At 46.6% G+C, this 19,009-nt stretch overlaps 1 protein-coding gene across 1 annotated transcript in view; it reads left to right on the top strand.

Annotated features, from left to right (window-relative positions):
* Nucleotides 1–4,241: 4,241 nt before the first annotated feature.
* The window catches only part of LOC139402822 (protocadherin-7-like), a 79,102-nt gene continuing 64,334 nt past the window's right edge, over nt 4,242–19,009 (top strand). The window contains exons 1-5 of the mRNA XM_071146749.1: nt 4,242–5,080; nt 5,561–6,112; nt 6,520–7,116; nt 7,207–7,726; nt 18,161–18,928. Of these exons, the coding sequence (XP_071002850.1) occupies nt 4,242–5,080; nt 5,561–6,112; nt 6,520–7,116; nt 7,207–7,726; nt 18,161–18,928 (3,276 nt within the window). The remainder of the gene's footprint in view (nt 5,081–5,560; nt 6,113–6,519; nt 7,117–7,206; nt 7,727–18,160; nt 18,929–19,009) is intronic.

The raw sequence follows: 19,009 nt of genomic DNA, 5'->3' as shown, positions 1-19,009 counted from the left end.
CCCTTCCCCTCTCTCTCACTCTCCCTTCCCCTCTCTCTCACTCTCCCTTCCCCTCTCTCTCTCTCTCTCTCCCGTCCCCTCTCTCTCCCTTCCCTTCCCCTCTCTCTCCTTCCCGTCTCTCTCTCTCTCTCTCCTTTCCCCTCTCTCTCTCTCTCTCTCCCGTCCCCTCTCTCTCCCTTCCCTTCCCCTCTCTCTCCTTCCCGTCTCTCTCTCTCTCTCTCCTTTCCCCTCTCATTCTCTCCCTTCCCCTCTCTCTCTCCCTTCCCCTCTCTCTCTCTCCCTTCCCCTATCTCTCTCCCTTCCCCTCTCTCTCACTCTCTGTTCCCCTCTCTCTCTCTCTCTCCCTTCCCCTCACTCCCTCTCTCCCTTCCCCTCTCTCTCTCTCCCTTCCCCCCTCTCTCTCTCCCTTCCCTCCCCCTCTCTCTCTATAGAGATTATTCACTTCAAATTAGTGTATTGTCTAACGTCTGTGGAAGATCATTTAGCCTACTTAACCTAAAAACAGATATTTGTTCAGTCATTTGACTTTAGTCATTTTGATATGATGCACCTTGGAAACTTGACCGCTGACATTTACAAATTGATTGAATTGTATTAACAGACTAACGAACAGAATGCTCAAATATATAGTTTATATAGTTTATGGAGCCCAGAGTTTTTCCAGGTGGATCCAGGCAATACATGAAAAAATATATTAAATATATATATATATACAGTACCAGTCAAAAGTTTGGACACAGCTGTTCATTCAAGGGTTTTTTTTATTTTACTATTTTCTACATTGTAGAATAATAGTGAAGACATCAACGCCATGAAATTACACACATTGATTAATGTCGTAACCAAAGATGTGTAATGTAGTAACCAAAAAAAAAAAGTGTTAATCAAATCAAAATGTATTTTAGATTTTAGATTCTTCGAAGCAGCGACCCGTTGCCTTGACGACAGCTTTGCACACTGTTCTAAAACTTATGACCGGTAGTGCATTTATTTATATTCATTCGTCTGTTGTTGTGTGTCTTTGTTGATGTTGTGGTGTCATGTTGCTTATTCTGCTTAGTAATGCTATACCATAGATCAGGCATTCCCGATGTAAGCCCCCCCATCATCACCACCCTGAACAACAGAGCGACATACACACACTCAGCACCAGCACCCCCAGACGCCGATTGATTTCAACGGAAATCAAAGTCACATGCGGATCGAACAACAGAGGGCGCGGGAGCACCGAGGAGGCAGCGTGTGTCGACGCTGCCGGAATGCTAAACACACAAATCCTCCTGCTACCAATGCAGCACGGAGAGAGCGAGAGAGAGAGAGACGAGTTACCATGTTGTCCCATCCCTCAGAGCCGCGCTTTAACGGCTGTCTCAGCATACTGTACATGGCCTGCGTCTCCCTCACAGCGTTATGAATGGAGTGGAGACCGGGGAAGCCCCCCCCCCTCCTTCCCCCACTTCCGGACCGAAACCTGGTGGGTTGGGGGTAACATTGTCGGCCCTGACTGGACCCGGTCTGGTATAATTTAATTAAAGGGAAAGGAACAAGGAGAGGTGGAAGGAGGGGAAGGGGCATTGGGATTGTGGTTGCGGTGGGATGGAGGACAGAGAGAGAGAGAGAGAGAGAGAGGTACTGCAGGTAAAGCTTTATCTCCTTCTCCTCTTCCCTCCGCGACGCCTTTTGTTGCGTTCTGTAGCCTAGCGGTACACTGCACGAGAGGAGCCGGTTGCTGCATTGCGCTCACCGAGCAGCGCGTGCTGCGGGTCAGCCCGCGGAGATAGAGAGAGTCTGTGGCTGTAACGTCTTCAGTATATATATATATATATATATATATATATATATATATATATATATATTGTGTGTGTGTGTGTGTGTGTGTGTGTGTGTGTGTGTGTGTGTGCGTGCGTGCGTGCGTGTGTGTGTGTGTGTTTTAGTGCCGCAGTCAGACAAAAGAAAAAGCTACTTCAATATTATACAGGGAACAACTGAACCAAACAAGAAGAACTATACCGCATCGATTCTAACCGACTGACTCAAATATTGACGAAAATAAAACAAAAAATATTAAAATATAATACTTAACCTTTTACAGGCCTAATCTTGTATAATGCAAATATATATTACTATAAATTATTAAATAATATCCTTATTATTATTATTATTAGTCTATATGTTTGCTCTTTGACCTTTGGCCACAGGGGTCATATAGTTTATTCGTATAAATCGGATAGCTGGCAGGCAGAGAGATTAAAGTTACTGTGAGACGTCATCGGAGAACCACATGCCGCCGGATGAATGATGACATTCAGATGAGCTGATGTGGTCATAACTGGATAAAGAAGTCTAAGTCATTATTAAAAAACGTGTGTGTTTGTACCGGTTATTACGTTAGTCCCGTAGCCTGTCCAACGCTGGCTGGCAACCGTACAACACAGTAATAGAAAATGCCGATTGTGCAGAATACGTTCCCATTATATTCCTCTGACAACCAATATCCCTTCCTTCCCTGCATCCTCTTTGTGAATAAAGATATTCCCCTCATCTCATCCCACCCTGAGCCGCGTAAACGCCACATTGAATCTAGTGCAGTGTGACAGCGAGGAGGATAGGTCTGTTACCGATACACACACACACACACGCACAACACCGTGAGCGACACAACACTGCCTCTCGTTCCGTTCTCCCGTTTCAGCTGAACGATCAAGTTACGTGGCTAGGGAAATGTTGCAGTGAAGAGAGAGAGAGAGAGAGAGAGAGAGAGAGAGAGAGAGGCGGAGAGAGAGAGAGACTGCAGCATCATTTCAGATCAGGCAGAAAGCCACGCGCGCACATGCAGTGCAGTAGAACGTGCAGGTGAGAGAAAGAAAAAGAGAGAGAAGGCGTGCGTGGAGAATGAACGATAGAATGCAGGACTCTTGGAAAACACGCGTTTTCTCTCGGTTCATGACCGAAACATCCTCGCGAACGCACAAGGAATTATAATTGACCGGTTTGTTGACTTCGGGATCTCTTTTGCCTTTAAAAAAAAACAAAACAAGGGTTGCTGATGTGAGCGAGCTCCGGTTTACGGTTTAGATTATTATTCCGTCCCGAGAAGTGGCTGTGAAAAGCACTATTGTCTTGTGAAGTTCCGCGAAGGCATTCGACCAACTGCTTGGCACGTTGCTTCACTGCGGGGAAAAAACACACGCGTAGTTCAGACTCATACCGGAGAGCGAGAGGTAAGAAACCACAATTAAACTCTAAACGATTACCGGACGATATCAAATACTTTACTTTTGAACCGATTGTGTTCCGCTTTGTGGATGTAAGTATTTTTTCACAACATTAGTGATTCGCGGTCCCGAGACAGAGTCGTGTACAGTTTTCTTTGTGGATGTGCTGCATTGCAGTTTCTCTTCAACTCGTCAAAACCGCCGAGAGAGAGCCCCCTCGGTCCCCCGGAACGCGACCGGAATTAAGCGAAATTACTAACGGACTAATATAACTGATACGAGAGTCCTCAAGAGAGGGAGAAACGGAATACGGTCTCCATCATAAACAGAGAGAGCGAGAGAGAGTCAAGTGGATTAATTAACGTGAGTGGATGATTTGGGTTTCTCTCTTCTTGCTGGATGGATTTGCTGATATCTTTGTGCTCTGAACATCCCAGAGAGACTTAGAGGAAGTTTATTTTTAAACCCTCAACAATAAAGAGAAAGACAAACGAATAGAGAAAACAGACATCCTGACTGAAACAGAGATATAGAAACCGATAGTCACATTAAGGACAGAGAGACTGATCTGCAGTGTGTTATTAGAGTGCTGTAAAGCTTTCCTGAACCCCAGGCAGTGGAACTGCCAAGAGAGAGAGAGAGAGAGGGGAGAGAGGGAGGGGGAGAGAGAGAGGGTGGAAGAGTGAGAGAAAGAGAGGGAACAAAGATATACAGCCCAGATAGACACATTAACGACAGAGAAGGAGGGAAAGGTAGAAATATAGATCCCCAGAGACAGGAAAGAGAGACTGAGGAATAGAGAGAGAGAGAGAGAGGAAAGAGACAGGGAGAGAGAGGAATAGAGAGAGAGAGGGATAGAGAGGGAGAGAGAGAGAGAGAGAGAGGGAGAGAGAGAGAGGGAGAGGAAAGGCGGGAGCCATGCGGAGGACAGGGGTAGGTGTCTGTGGTGGAGCAGTGTTCTCCTGCTCGGTAACGCTAACTGGACCGGGGGAGTTGTTCCACCTCCTAGTCCTTCTCCTACTAACGATGACTCAGCTCCCGGTCGCTGACTCGGCTCTTCGTTACCGGGTGGCTGAGGAGGGCCCCGCAGACGTTATGATCGGCAATGTGGCTGCCGACCTCGGCCTGTCCGCGGGCACCGGCTCCGGAGATGTCACATTCGCCCTAGAGAGCGGCTCGGAGTTCTTCAAGATTGATAACGTTACCGGGGAGCTGACTACCGGGCAGCGGAGGATTGACCGGGAGAAGCTGTCCCAGTGTCAGATGATCTTCGATGAGAACGAGTGTTTCCTGGACTTCGAAGTGTCTGTGATTGGTCCGCTCCAGAGTTGGGTGGATCTCTTTGAGGGCCGTGTGGTCATCACCGACATCAACGACAACACTCCCTCGTTTCCGTCGTCGGTGCTGACATTATCTGTCGAGGAGAACCGTCCAATAGGCACGCTGTATCTGTTACCCACGGCGACGGATCGCGACTTCGGGCGCAATGGGATTGATCGTTATGAGCTGATTCAAGATGGCAGCTCTTCCGGGTCGGCGGGGTCAGGGTTGGGGTCAGCGAGGAGAGCAGCCGGAGGGCCAATGGGAAGAGCGGATGGAACAGGAGGAGGAGGGGATAGGAGGAGAGGAGCATTGGATAACAATGGAGGAGGTGCAGGAGGAGGTGTGAGGAGCAGTGTGTTTGAGCTCCAGGTCGCCGACACGCCCGACGGCGAGAAGCAACCACAGCTGATCGTGAAAGGCCCTCTGGACCGTGAAGCACGCGACTCGTATGAGCTGGTTCTACGGGTCCGGGACGGTGGCAACCCTCCTCGCTCTTCCCAGGCGCTCCTCCGTGTCGCCATCACCGATGTCAATGACAACAGGTAAGATGAAAATGTAGTCTAGTGAAAAGCATGAGCTGAGGCACACCCAAAAATGTTAGTAGAGGTGCTGACTAATGGAGAGTAAACTGTCTAAAAAGTTGGATTGGTTTACATATTACACTAAAGAGCTGGAATAGTAGCATCAGCATAGAGAAACACTAGATTAATTATCATAGAGCACCACTAGCTAAATTAGCATAGAGCACAACTGGCTAAATTAGCATAGAGCATCACTAGCTAAATTAGCATAGAGCGCCACTAGATAAATTAATGTAAAGCGCCACTAGCTAAATTAGCATAGAGCACAACTGGCTAAATTAGCATAGAGCACCACTAGCTAAATTAGTATAAAGCACCACTATCCAAATTAGTATAAAGCACCACTAGCTAAATTAGTATAAAGCACCACTAGCTAAATTAGGTTGAAAATCACAAACAATGTTATCTTCTAAATACATGGTATTTCTTTATTGACAACAGCCCACGCTTCGAGAGAGCCATCTATGAGGCCGAGATGGCGGAGAATGCGCCTCCCGGAACCCCCGTCCTCCAGGTGCGCGCTTCGGACCGCGACGTCGGCGTCAACGGACAGGTGGAGTACGTCTTCGGCGCTGCCACGGAATCTGTCCGCCGTCTTCTCCGACTGGACGAGGCTACCGGTTGGCTGAGCGTCCTCCACAGGATTGACCGGGAGGAAGTGGCCCAGTTACGGTTCACGGTCACGGCAAGGGATCGTGGTCAGCCGCCGCGCACCGACCGGGCGACCGTAGTCCTGGTGGTCCGGGATGAGAACGACAACGTTCCGGTCGTGGAGATCAGGAAGATCGGACGGATTCTGGTGAGGGACGGAGTGGCGCTGGTACCGGAGAATGTTCTGGTGGACACGCCGGTGGCACTGGTTCAGGTGTCAGACCGGGACCAGGGGGAGAACGGAGCGGTAACCTGCACGGTGGTCGGGGATGTACCGTTCACCCTGAAACCAGCGGGAGAGACGGCGCTCCTGCCACTGCCCGCGGACGACGCCTTCGACAGGTGAGATGAAAACACTTCCACATTGATCTGTTCAAAGTTGATTTTAATTTCATTTATAAGGTAAAGTTCGGAGTATTCCAGCACGGCGCACCGAGAGGCTGAAATATCATTGGAGCATCAACGTACAGCACCATAATATCAACCTGACAGCTAGCTACGTTTAGTTGAAAATCACAAAAATCACAGACACAATATATGTTCATTTGAGCCATATAAATTCAAAATGTTCTATATTTAGATTTTGCCATTTAACTCTCCTTCCACAGCAGGAAGTAATTATATTGATTCATTTCTTTGTAATTTTACGTTAATATTTAACCTTGTTTCCTCAGAAACCGTAAGAAGAAGTAATTATATTGATTCCTTTCTTTGTAATTTTACGTTAATATTTAACCTTGTTTCCGTAGAAACCGTAAGAAGTATTTCCTCCACACGTCGGCCCTGTTGGATTACGAGGCCACCAAAGAGTACAGCGTGACCATCGTGGCAGTCGACTCCGGTTCCCCGTCTCTCTCCAGCAACAGCTCTCTCATGGTCAGGGTAGTGGACATCAACGACCACACTCCTGCCTTCGCCCAGGCCGTGGTGGAGGTCCACTTTGCCGAGAACAACCAACCAGGAGAGCGTGTGGTCACCGTGGTTGCGGCGGATGCCGATTCCGGAAAGAATGCAGAGATTGTGTATTCGTTGGATCCGTCCGTTAACGGCCTGTTCTATATTGATGCTGATAATGGGGATATCCGTGCGACGGGGGTTCTGGACCGGGAGGTCAGGGAGAGGTACGAGTTCCAGGTGATCGCCAGGGATAAGGGATTCCCCTCGCTGCAGGGGTCGGCCACGGTGGTAATCATGGTGACCGACCGCAACGACAACACTCCGAAGTTCGTCCAGGAAGTGTTCACGTTCTACGTGAAGGAGAACCTCCTTGCCAACAGCCCAGTCGGCATGGTAACGGTAACAGACGCGGATGAGGGTGAGAACGCGGAGCTGAGTCTTTTCGTAGAGATGGAGGAAGAAGAAGGAGAAGAGGTGGAGGGAGGAGGAGCAGGGGAGAAGAACAAGGGAGTAGGAGCGGAGGGAGGAGGAAGAGGAGGAAGAGGTGAAGACACATTCTCCATAGAGAACAACACAGGGACGATCTTCTCCTCCGTGGCCTTTGACCGGGAACGTCGTTCCACCTACACCTTCCGCGTCCGGGCCATCGACGGCGGGGCTCCGCCTCGCTCCGCCACGGCGACAGTCTCCCTCATCGTAACTGATGAGAACGACAACGCCCCCTCCGTGACCTCGCCCACCAACGATTCCTACACCCTCCTCCCCCCGGCCTCCTCCACCCGGACCATCGTCAGAACCGTGGCCGCCTCGGACTCGGACTTTGGCCGCAACGCTGACCTGCGCTTCTCCCTGGTAGGAGGGAACCCCTTCAGGCTGTTTGAGATCGGCCTGGCCAGTGGAGTGATCACCGTGGCAGAGCCCCTAGAGAGGAGACACAGGGGGCTGCATCGCCTGGTGGTCAGGGTCAACGACAGTGGAGAGCCATCGCTCTGCGCCACCGCGCTGGTCCACGTCTTCATCAACGAGAGTCTGGTCAACGCTACACTGGTGGACGCACAGGTAATTATGAATATGAATTTGGGTGTGTCCTAAATGGCACCCTATTCCCTATGAAGTGCACTACTTTTGACCAGCCGCCCCATTGACTCTGGTCGAATGTAGTGCACTGTGTAGGGAATAGGTTGCCATTTGAGATTCGTACATACTGTACATGCATACCTCTACTCTACTCTATTTCGTTCTGACTTTGGTGACATTGAGTCCATTTGTTAAGGCCCTACTGTTCTATACAGGCTATATTTACACTTCTCCTGCTCAATAGCTTAGAATGGGCCAATGCAATGCACCAGCCTATAATGGAATGGTAGGGATCGATTAGAACAACTTAGAATGGAACAGTAGAACAAATGAAAATGGAATTCTAGAATGGAATAAATTAGAATTGAACAATAGAATGGAATAAATTAGAATGGAACAACGGAATGGTATAACGGAATGGGGCCGCTCAGAGTGGGACATCATTTCATCTTTTAATAAGAACAGTGTAGACCAGACCAGAGCAATAGAGGGCAGACAAATGGATGGATCGAATCAACATATTATCACACTTCATTCAACTGCTCAAAGGGCTTGATGATTAGTTCATTAGTTTGATCAGGTGTGCTAGTGTTGGGATAGAATAAAGACGTTTAAGTTAGGGAGACCCCAGGTCAAGGTCTGAGTTGACACATGAAACTGCGGTCCAGAGTTTCTCCTGGTACAAGTTACAGGGTTAGGAAAACTCCTGGCTATGAAGAAACATTTCCATCTGGTTTCTCAACGGCCAACTTGTGACTCCTACTGATAAAAAAAAAACATAGTTGAGTCATTTTCTGCTGCGTTGACATTTCATTCACTAATCACTTTGGCATCCTTCCACCACTCTCTCTCCCTCACACACACACACACACACACACACACACACACACACACACACACACACACACACACACACACACACACACACACACACACACACACACACACACACACACCCCACACACACACACCCCTTTGGCATCATTCCACTGTCAGAGAGAAATCCTTGTGCGATGGAGGCAGTAACACAGATAACGTCTTCATATCTGTGTCTGTGACCATTAAACTTTGATATCCTTCTAGTCCATTACTGTATATATCGAGAGCTGTGCTCTGCTGGGCTGTTCCAGTCAAACCAAACTGTCTATGGTGCAATGTCAAGGAGTTTTAGATTTCAACATGCTTCCAACACATTACAATCCATTGTTCCATAGAATCATTCTGTCATTCTATTGTGTTCTGGTTCCACTCTACCATTCTATTGCAATCAAACGGTTCTTTTCGTTGCAACTGAACCTGTCCCAGGCATAACTCTGTGCCCTTGTTATAGGCTTCAACTTGGATCTGGAGTTCTCCTTAGTTTTCAGCCATAACAAGGGCCCAGGGTGTTTCATGTTTAGGTCACAAGGTAATGAATAACTCCTGTCCCTGAAGCTACACCGCTAACTAAAGCTACACCGCAAACTAAAACTACACCGCTAACTAAAGATACACCGCTAACTAAAGATACACCGCTAACTAAAGCTACACCGCAACTAAAGCTACACCGCTAACTAAAGATACACCGCTAACTAAAGATACACCGCTAACTAAAGCTACACCGCTAACTAAAGCTACACCGCTAACTAAAGATACACCGCTAACTAAAGATACACCGCTAACTAAAGCTACACCGCTAACTAAAGCTACACCGCAAACTAAAACTACACCGCTAACTAAAGATACACCGCTAACTAAAGATACACCGCTAACTAAAGCTACACCGCTAACTAAAGCTACACTGCAACTAAAGCTACACCGCTAACTAAAGCTACACTGCTAACTAAATCTGCACCAGTAACTAAAGCTGCACCGCTAACTAAAGCTACACTGCTAACTAAAGCAGTACAGCTAACTAAAGCAGCACAGCTAACTAAAACTACACCGCTAACTAAAGCTACACCGCTAACTAAAGCTACACCGCTAACTAAAGCTACACCGCTAACTAAAGATACACAGCTAACTAAAGCTACACCGCAATTAAAGCTACACCGCTAACTAAAGCTACACCGCTAACTAAAGATACACCGCTAACTAAAGCTACACCGCTAACTAAAGCTACACCGCTAACTAAAGCTACACCGCTAACTAAAGATACACAGCTAACTAAAGCTACACCGCTGACTAAAGAAACACCGCTAACTAAAGCAGCACAGTTAACTAAAGCTACACCACTAACTAAAGCAGCACAGTTAACTAAAGCAGCACAGCTAACTAAAGCAGCATCACTAACTAAAGCTACACTGCTAACTAAAGCAGCACAGCTAACTAAAGATACACCGCTAACTAAAGCTACACCGCAACTTAAGCTACACCGCTGACTAAAGAAACACCGCTAACTAAAGCTACACCGCTAACTAAAGCAGCACAGTTAACTAAAGCAGCACAGCTAACTAAAGCAGCATCGCTAACTAAAGCTACACTGCTAACTAAAGCAGCACAGCTAACTAAAGATACACCGCTAACTAAAGCAACACAGCTAACTAAAGATACACCGCTAACTAAAGCTGCACCGCTAACTAAAGATACACTGCTAACTAAAGCTACACCGCTAACTAAAGCAGCACAGTTAACTAAAGCAGCACAGCTAACTAAAGCAGCATCATTAACTAAAGCTACACTGCTAACTAAAGCAGCACAGCTAACTAAAGATACACCGCTAACTAAAGCAACACAGCTAACTAAAGATACACCGCTAACTAAAGATACACCGCTAACTAAAGCTACACCATTAGCTATTCATTGTATCGATATCAAGAGAGGCACAGCACTACCTGCACAGTGAAACGGTTCTGGTGTTTAAAGCTAAGCAGTACAAACCTTGGTGCAGCAGAGCGGAAGACTCCTGTGGGAGCTGGGGGGAGGGAGGGAGGGAGAGAGAGCGAGAGAGATGTGTCAGGATGGATGATGAGGCACTGCTAGAGCTAAAGTGGTAGTGCTGCATTCTCCTGTTGAACACTTACAAGGAGACACACCCACAGGATTGCAGGAATGCACACACACACACATGCCGCATATACACACACCTAGCATGCACACATACACACACATAGCAGAGACACACACACACACCCACACACAGTGTGCTAGAGGCATGCTCAGCAGAATGTGAATGGGACAGAAGAAGACTGCAGAACAGCGAAGAACAGAACAGAACAGAAATGATAAGAGGAGAACAGAACAGAAGAGAGAGAGAGAAAAGAGAAGAACAGAGAGAAACAGAGGGGAACAGAAGAGGAGAACAGAGGAGAACAGAGAAGAACAGAGGAGAACAGAACAAAGGAGAAAGAACAGAGAAGAACAGAGGAGAACAGGGGAGAAAGGAGAACAGAACAGAGGAGAACAGAACAAAGGAGAAAGAACAGAGAAGAACAGAGAACAGAGGAGAACCGAACAGAGGAGAACAGAACAGAGGGGAACAGAAGAGGAGAACAGAGGAGAACAGAGGAGAACAGAACAGAGGAGAACCGAACAGAGGAGAACCGAACAGAGGAGAACAGAACAGACAGGAACAGAGGGGAACAGAAGAGGAGAACAGATGAGAACAGAACAAAGGAGAAAGAACAGAGAAGAACAGAGAACAGAGGATAACAAATCAGAGGAGAACATTGGAGAAAGGAGAACAGAACAGAGCAGAACAGAGAAGAACATTGAACACAGGATAACATATGAGAACATAGGAGAACAGAACAGAGGAGAGCAGAATGGAGAACAGAGCAGAGAACAGATGACAACAGAACTGAGAACAGGGGAGAACAGAGAACAGGGGAGAACAGAGGAGAACGGAGAACAGAGGAGAACGGAGAACAGAGGAGAACGGAGAACAGAGGAGAACGGAGAACAGAGGAGGACGGAGAACAGAGGAGAACAGAGGAGAACAGAGGAGAACAGATAACAGATGAGAACATAGGAGAAAGGAGAACAGAGAACAGATAACAGAGGAGAACAGAGGGGAACAGAGGAGAAAGGAGAACAGAGGGGAACAGAGGAGAACAGAGGAGAACAGAAAACAGAGGAGAACAGAGGGGAACAGAACCAGGCAACATAAGAACGATATAATGGAACAGAGAAGAGGAGATGAATGGAACCAATACAGTATAATCTACTAAAACAATACACAGTTATCCTAACCACGTCCAGTCAATGATATAAATTCATGAACCAATACAGTATAATCTACTAAAACAATACACAGTTATCCTAACCACGTCCAGTCAATGATATAAACTCATGAACCAATACAATATAATCTACTAAAACAATAGACAGTTATCCTAACCAAGTCCAGTCAATGATATCCTTGTATTGCATTTATTTAGCCAGGATAGTCCACACCATAACAGTTGCCACTGTTTTCCAGGGATTCCTTTTTTTAAATGTTATTTGCTGAATGTAATACAGTGAAACAATTGAACAGTCAAACCAACCACCGTTATAAACTCATGAACCAATACAATAGAGACAATGTGATGTATTGTATTGTAAAACAATGGAGCAGGACCTTAGTGTGACTTGGGCAAATTGCTTTTCAAACTGTGTTACGTTAACTTGCAAATTAAACCTCTTGAACAAGAGAGAGATGGGATAATGTGTAAATCTTATATTGAGTGTTTTAGGGGTAATGTGTGAATCTTATATTGAGTGTTTTAGCGGTGTTTTAGTGATAATGTGTGAATGTTATATTGAGGGTTTTAGGGATAATATTTTAATCTTACATTGAGTATTTCAGGGATAATGTGTGAATGTTATATTGAGGGTTTTAGTGATAATGTGTTAATCTGATATATTGAGTGTTTTAGTGATAATGTGTGTATGTTATATTTAGTGTTGTAGGGATAATGTGTGAATGTTATATTGAGGGTTTTAGTGATAATGTGTTAATCTGATACATTGAGTGCTGTAGGGATAATGTGTGAATCTGATATATTGAGTGTTTTAGTGATCATGTGTGAATGTTATATTGAGGGTTTTAGTGATAATGTGTTAATCTGATATATTGAGTGTTTTAGTGATCATGTGTGAATCTGATATATTGCGTGTTGTAGGGATAATGTGTAAATCTGTTTTATTGAGTTTTAGTGATAATGTGTGCATGTTGTATATCTGGAGTGCTACTTTGTCAGAGTGGTGGTGCAGAGAGCAGTAAAAAGCAGCGTCAGCGATGCTGATAATAATGTGATACTACATTACCTACATTATTAACATGTGATACTACATTACCTACATTATTAACATGTGATACTACATTACCTACATTATTAACATGCGATACTACATTACCTACATTATTAACATGTGATACTACATGACCTACATTATTAACATGTGGTACTACATTACCTACATTATTAACATGTGGTTCAAGTATTAACTACATTATTAACATGTGGTTCAAGTATTAACTACATTATTAACATGTGGTTCAAGTATTAACTACATTATTAACATGTGGTTCAAGTATTAACTACATTATTAACATGTGGTTCAAGTATTAACTACATTATTAACATGTGGTTCAAGTATTAACTACATTATTAACATGTGGTTCAAGTATTAACTACATTATTAACATGTGGTTCAAGTATTCTATTTAATAATGGAACATACAAGAGGATTCAAATGCCCTACTCATCATTCACACACACACACACACACACACACACACACACACACACACACACACACACACACACACACACACACACACACACACACACACACACACACACACCGTTCTGTACAACTAACCTTGTGGGGACACATAATTCAGTCCCATTCAAAATCATATTTTCCCTAACTCTAAACCTAACCCTAGCTCCTAACCCTAGCTCCTAACCCTAGCTCCTAACCCTAGCTCCTAACCCTAGCTCCTAACTCTAGCTCCTAACCCTAAACCTAACCCTAGCTCCTAACCCTAGCTCCTAACCCTAGCTCCTAACCCTAGCTCCTAACCCTAGCTCCTAACCCTAGCTCCTAACTCTAGCTCCTAACCCTAGCTCCTAACCCTAGCTCCTAACCCTAGCTCCTAACCCTAGCTCCTAACCCTAAACCTAACCCTAGCTCCTAACCCTAGCTCCTAACCCTAGCTCCTAACCCTAAACCTAACCCTAGCTCCTAACCCTAGCTCCTAACCCTAGCTCCTAACCATACCTCCTAACCCTAGCTCCTAACCCTAAAACTAACCCTAGCTCCTAACCCTAGCTCCTAACCCTAGCTCCTAACCCTAGCTCCTAACCCTAAACCTAACCCTAGCTCCTAACCCTAGCTCCTAACCCTAGCTCCTAACCCTAAACCTAACCCTAGCTCCTAACCCTAGCTCCTAACCCTAGCTCCTAACCATACCTCCTAACCCTAGCTCCTAACCCTAAAACTAACCCTAGCTCCTAACCCTAGCTCCTAACCCTAGCTGCTAACCCTAGCTCCTAACCCTAGCTCCTAACCCTAAAACAAACCCTAGCTCCTAACCCTAGCTCCTAACCCTAGCTCCTAACGCTAAACCTAACCCTAGCTCCTAACCCTAGCTCCTAACCCTAGCTCCTAACCCTAGCTCCTAACCCTAGCTCCTAACCCTAGCTGCTAACCCTAGCTCCTAACCCTAGCTCCTAACCCTAGCTCCTAACTCTAAACCTAACCCTAGCTCCTAACCCTAGCTCCTAACCCTAGCTCCTAACTCTAAAACTAACCCTAGCTCCTAACCCTAGCTCCTAACCCTAGCTCCTAACTCTAAAACTAACCCTAGCTCCTAACCCTAGCTCCTAACCCTAGCTCCTAACCCTAGCTCCTAACCCTAAACCTAACCCTAGCTCCTAACCCTAGCTCCTAACCCTAGCTCCTAACCATACCTCCTAACCCTAGCTCCTAACCCTAAAACTAACCCTAGCTCCTAACCCTAGCTCCTAACCCTAGCTCCTAACCCTAGCTCCTAACCCTAGCTCCTAACCCTAGCTCCTAACCCTAAACCTAACCCTAGCTCCTAACCCTGAACCTAACCCTAGCTCCTAACCCTAGCTCCTAACCCTAGCTCCTAACCATACCTCCTAACCCTAGCTCCTAACCCTAAAACTAACCCTAGCTCCTAACCCTAGCTCCTAACCCTAGCTGCTAACCCTAGCTCCTAACCCTAGCTCCTAACCCTAAAACGAACCCTAGCTCCTAACCCTAGCTCCTAACCCTAGCTCCTAACCCTAGCTCCTAACTCTAAACCTAACCCTAGCTCCTAACCCTAACTCCTAACCCTAGCTCCTAACCCTAGCTGCTAACCCTAGCTCCTAACCCTAGCTCCTAACCCTAGCTCCTAACCCTAGCTCCTAACTCTAAACCTAACCCTAGCTCCTAACCCTAGCTCCTAACCCTAGCTCCTAACTCTAAAACTAACCCTAGCTCCTAACCCTAGCTCCTAACTCTAAAACTAACCCTAGCTCCTAACCCTTGCTCCTAACTCTAAAACTAACCCTAGCTCCTAACTCTAAAACTAACCCTAGCTCCTAACTCTAGCTCCTAACCCTAGCTCCTAACCCTAAAACTAACCCTAGCTCCTAACCCTAAAACTAACCCTAGCTCCTAACCCTAAACCTAACCCTAGTTCCTAAACCTAAAACTAACCCTAGCTCCTAACCCTAAAACTAACCCTAGCTCCTAACCCTAAAACTAACTAACCCTAGCTCCTAACCCTAAACTTAAACCCCCTAGAATCAGCATTTGGCCTCGTGGGGACTAACAAAATCTCCCCAGTCCGTCAAATTGTAGTTTGTTTACGATTCTGGTCCCCATAAGAATAGTTAAACACGTCCAGACACACACCCACACACACACACCCACACACACACACACACACACACACACACACACACACACACACACACACACACACACACACACACACACACACACACACACACACACACACACACACACACACACACACACACACACCACTCAATGGGAAGTGGATATTTTATGATTGTAATTCCCAGCCTTAACAGCACTAAATAGAACATTGATTTAGTCCTTAAAATGTGTATCTAGTGTGTGTGTGTGTGTATGTGTGTGTGTGTGTGTGTAATGGGTCTCTCCGTATGTAGCTACTGTGTATTTATTGTCCATATTGGGAATCTATGCTGCCTTACGACCATCCTGTATCCTAACCACTCTGACTGACCCTGTTACACACACACAGACACACACACACAGACACACAGACACACACACACACACACACACCACACACACACACACACACATACACACACACACACACACACACACACACACACACACACACACACACACACACACACACACACACACACACACACACACACACACACACACACACACACGGACACCTATCCTAACTCACTGCTCTGATTGACCCCATTTCCATCTGTTGGGTATCTAAACAGTACTCACAGTGCACCATCACCCATGTCTACAATCTGTCGATATGTTGTTACTGACATTGCCATGTCCCTGACCAGTCCCTAACTGACCTCACCATGTCTCTAACCAGGACTCACAGTGTACCATCACCCATGTCTACAATCTGTCGATCTGCTGTTAACCAGGACTGACTAGTACCTTACCATGTCTCTAACCAGGACAGACCTTACAATGTCTCTAACCAGGACTGACCTTACAATGTCTCTAACCAGAACTGACTAGTACCTTACCATGTCTCTAACCAGTACTGATTAGTACCTTACCATGTCTCTAACCAGCACTGACCTTACAATGTCTCTAACCAGGACTAGTTAGTACCTTACCATGTCTCTAACCAGTACTGACTAGTACCTTACCATGTCTCTAACCAGTACTGACTAGGACCTTACCATGTCTATAACCAGTACTAGTACTGACTAGTACCTTACCATGTCTCTAACCAGGACTGACCTTACCATGTCTCTAACCAGTACTGATTAGTACCTTACCATGTCTCTTACCAGGGCTAGTTAGTACCTTACCATGTGTCTAACCAGGACTGACCTTACCATGTCTCTAACCAGTACTGATTAGTACTTTACCATTTCTCTTACCAGGACTAGCTAGTACCTTACCATGTATCTAACCAGGACTGACCTTACCATGTCTCTAACCATGACTGACCTTACCATCTCTCTAATCAGTACTGACCTTACCATGTCTCTTATCACCATACCATATTATCACCATAGCATATTACCACCATACCATATTATCACCATACCATATTATCACCATACCATATTATCACCATATCATATTATCACCATACCATATTACCACCATACCATATTAACACCATACCATATTATCACCATACCATATTAACACCATACCATATTATCACCATACCATATTATCACCATACCATATTATCACCATACCATATTATCACCATACCATAAACCACCATACTGAGGGACCTCATCATATCATATTACCACCATACTTACCACCAGCCGACTAGCTACAGCCGACTAGCTACAGCCGGACTAGCTACAGCCGGACTAGCTACAGCCGGTTAGGTACAGTCGACTAGCTACAGCCGGACTAGCTACAGCCGACTTGCTACAGCCGACTAGCTACAGCTGACTAGCTACAGCAGACTAGCTACAGCCGACTAGCTACAGCCAACTAGCTTCAGCCGACTAGGTACAGCCGACTTGCTACAGCCGGACTAGGTACAGTCGGACTAGCTACAACCGGACAAGCTACAGCCAACTAGCTACAGCTGGACTAGCTACAGCCGACTAGGTACAGCCGACTTGCTACAGCCGACTAGCTACAGCCGGACTAGCTATAACCGGACTAGCTACAGCCGAACTAACTACAGCCGGCCAAGCTACAGCCGACTAGCTACAGCCGACTAGGTACAGCCGGACTAGCTACAGCCGACTAGCTACAGCTGCTGACTAACGCTACCTAGCATTTTGTTAAATTTTCTCTACATATTTTTTTTACAGTTCGATACTTCAAGTCAGATATTGATGTAATATAGTCCGAAATAATATCTTGATATGTAAATATATTGATTTTCTCCCCCTCTTTCTCTGGCTGTCTTGTAGTCTACTCAGTCTGACGTTTTAATGCAAAATGCAGTAACTACGTCATTTCTTTTTACTGCAAAATCTGACTTCAAAGTCTTTTATTCTGTCTAGACAGACTCCACGAGATGTTCTGATCAACTGCCTTGTTCTTGTGTCAGGAAGCTAAATACCACATTCATCAGACAATATACCCTGGCCATCACAGCAGATCAAAGATTTTTGGACCAAATTGGTAGTTACTGCATTTTGCCTTTGTAGGACAGAGTGGTGATTTACAGTTTCTGCTTTTCTCTACTTAAACCCTTGAATGATTTCATTTCCCCTCCCACCCACCCACCACCCCTCTCTCTAGGTGGCTCGTAGTCTGGCCGCCCCTCTCTACCTGGACATCGCGGGCGACCCCGACAGCGAGCGAGCGTTGGGGAAACAGCGCCTCTCGGTGGCCATCGGTGTCCTGGCGGGCGCCGCGGCAGTCATCCTGGTCATCCTCCTAGTGGTGATGGCGCGCCAGTGCGGCGCCCAGGGCAAGAACGGATACGAGGCCGGGAAGAAAGAACCGGAAGAGGATTTCTTCAGCCCTCAACCGGCCGTGCCACAAACCAGGGGAGGGACGTTGGACCGCGGACGGAAGCCCCGCAGGGACAAACGGAACGGAGGCGCCGGAGGAGCCGGTAATAAAACTGAACGGCCGCTCTACAGCGGCGTCGTCACGGTCAACGGGCTCCGTCGCCACGGCAACGACCACCACCACGTCGCCAACGTCGACGATGACGACGAGGACGTGAGCAGCGCCAGCGAGAGGTTGGCGGCGAGGTACTGCGCGGTGGACGGAGACCCCGGGAGCCCACGCATGGGCGCCAGGCATCACCAGTCGAGCCCAGATCTGGCCAGGCATTATAAGTCAAGCTCGCCGCTCCCCGCGGTGCACCTCCAGCCCTACAGCCCCCCAGCCGAGGGGAAAAAGCACCAGGCTGTACAGGAGCTGCCCCCCTCTAACACCTTCGTGGGGTCTGGAGGGTCCAGTGGTAGTGGTGGAAGTGGGAACGCTGATGCCATGTCTCTGGGGTCAGACCAGTGTTCTGAGTATGGATCCCAAACGGGGAATAAGTACAGCAAACAGGTAGGACTGATTCAGTTATTCTACTGACACAAACTGACCTGAGCTCAACTGGGCTGGCCTGGTTACCCATCCACCACAGTT

The sequence above is a fragment of the Oncorhynchus clarkii genome, unplaced genomic scaffold, assembly GCF_045791955.1.
Source record: "Oncorhynchus clarkii lewisi isolate Uvic-CL-2024 unplaced genomic scaffold, UVic_Ocla_1.0 unplaced_contig_5680_pilon_pilon, whole genome shotgun sequence".
NCBI classification, from domain to species: domain Eukaryota; kingdom Metazoa; phylum Chordata; class Actinopteri; order Salmoniformes; family Salmonidae; genus Oncorhynchus; species Oncorhynchus clarkii.
The sequence above is the reverse complement of the archived record's forward strand: the minus strand, read 5'-3'. Positions and strand labels throughout refer to the sequence as shown.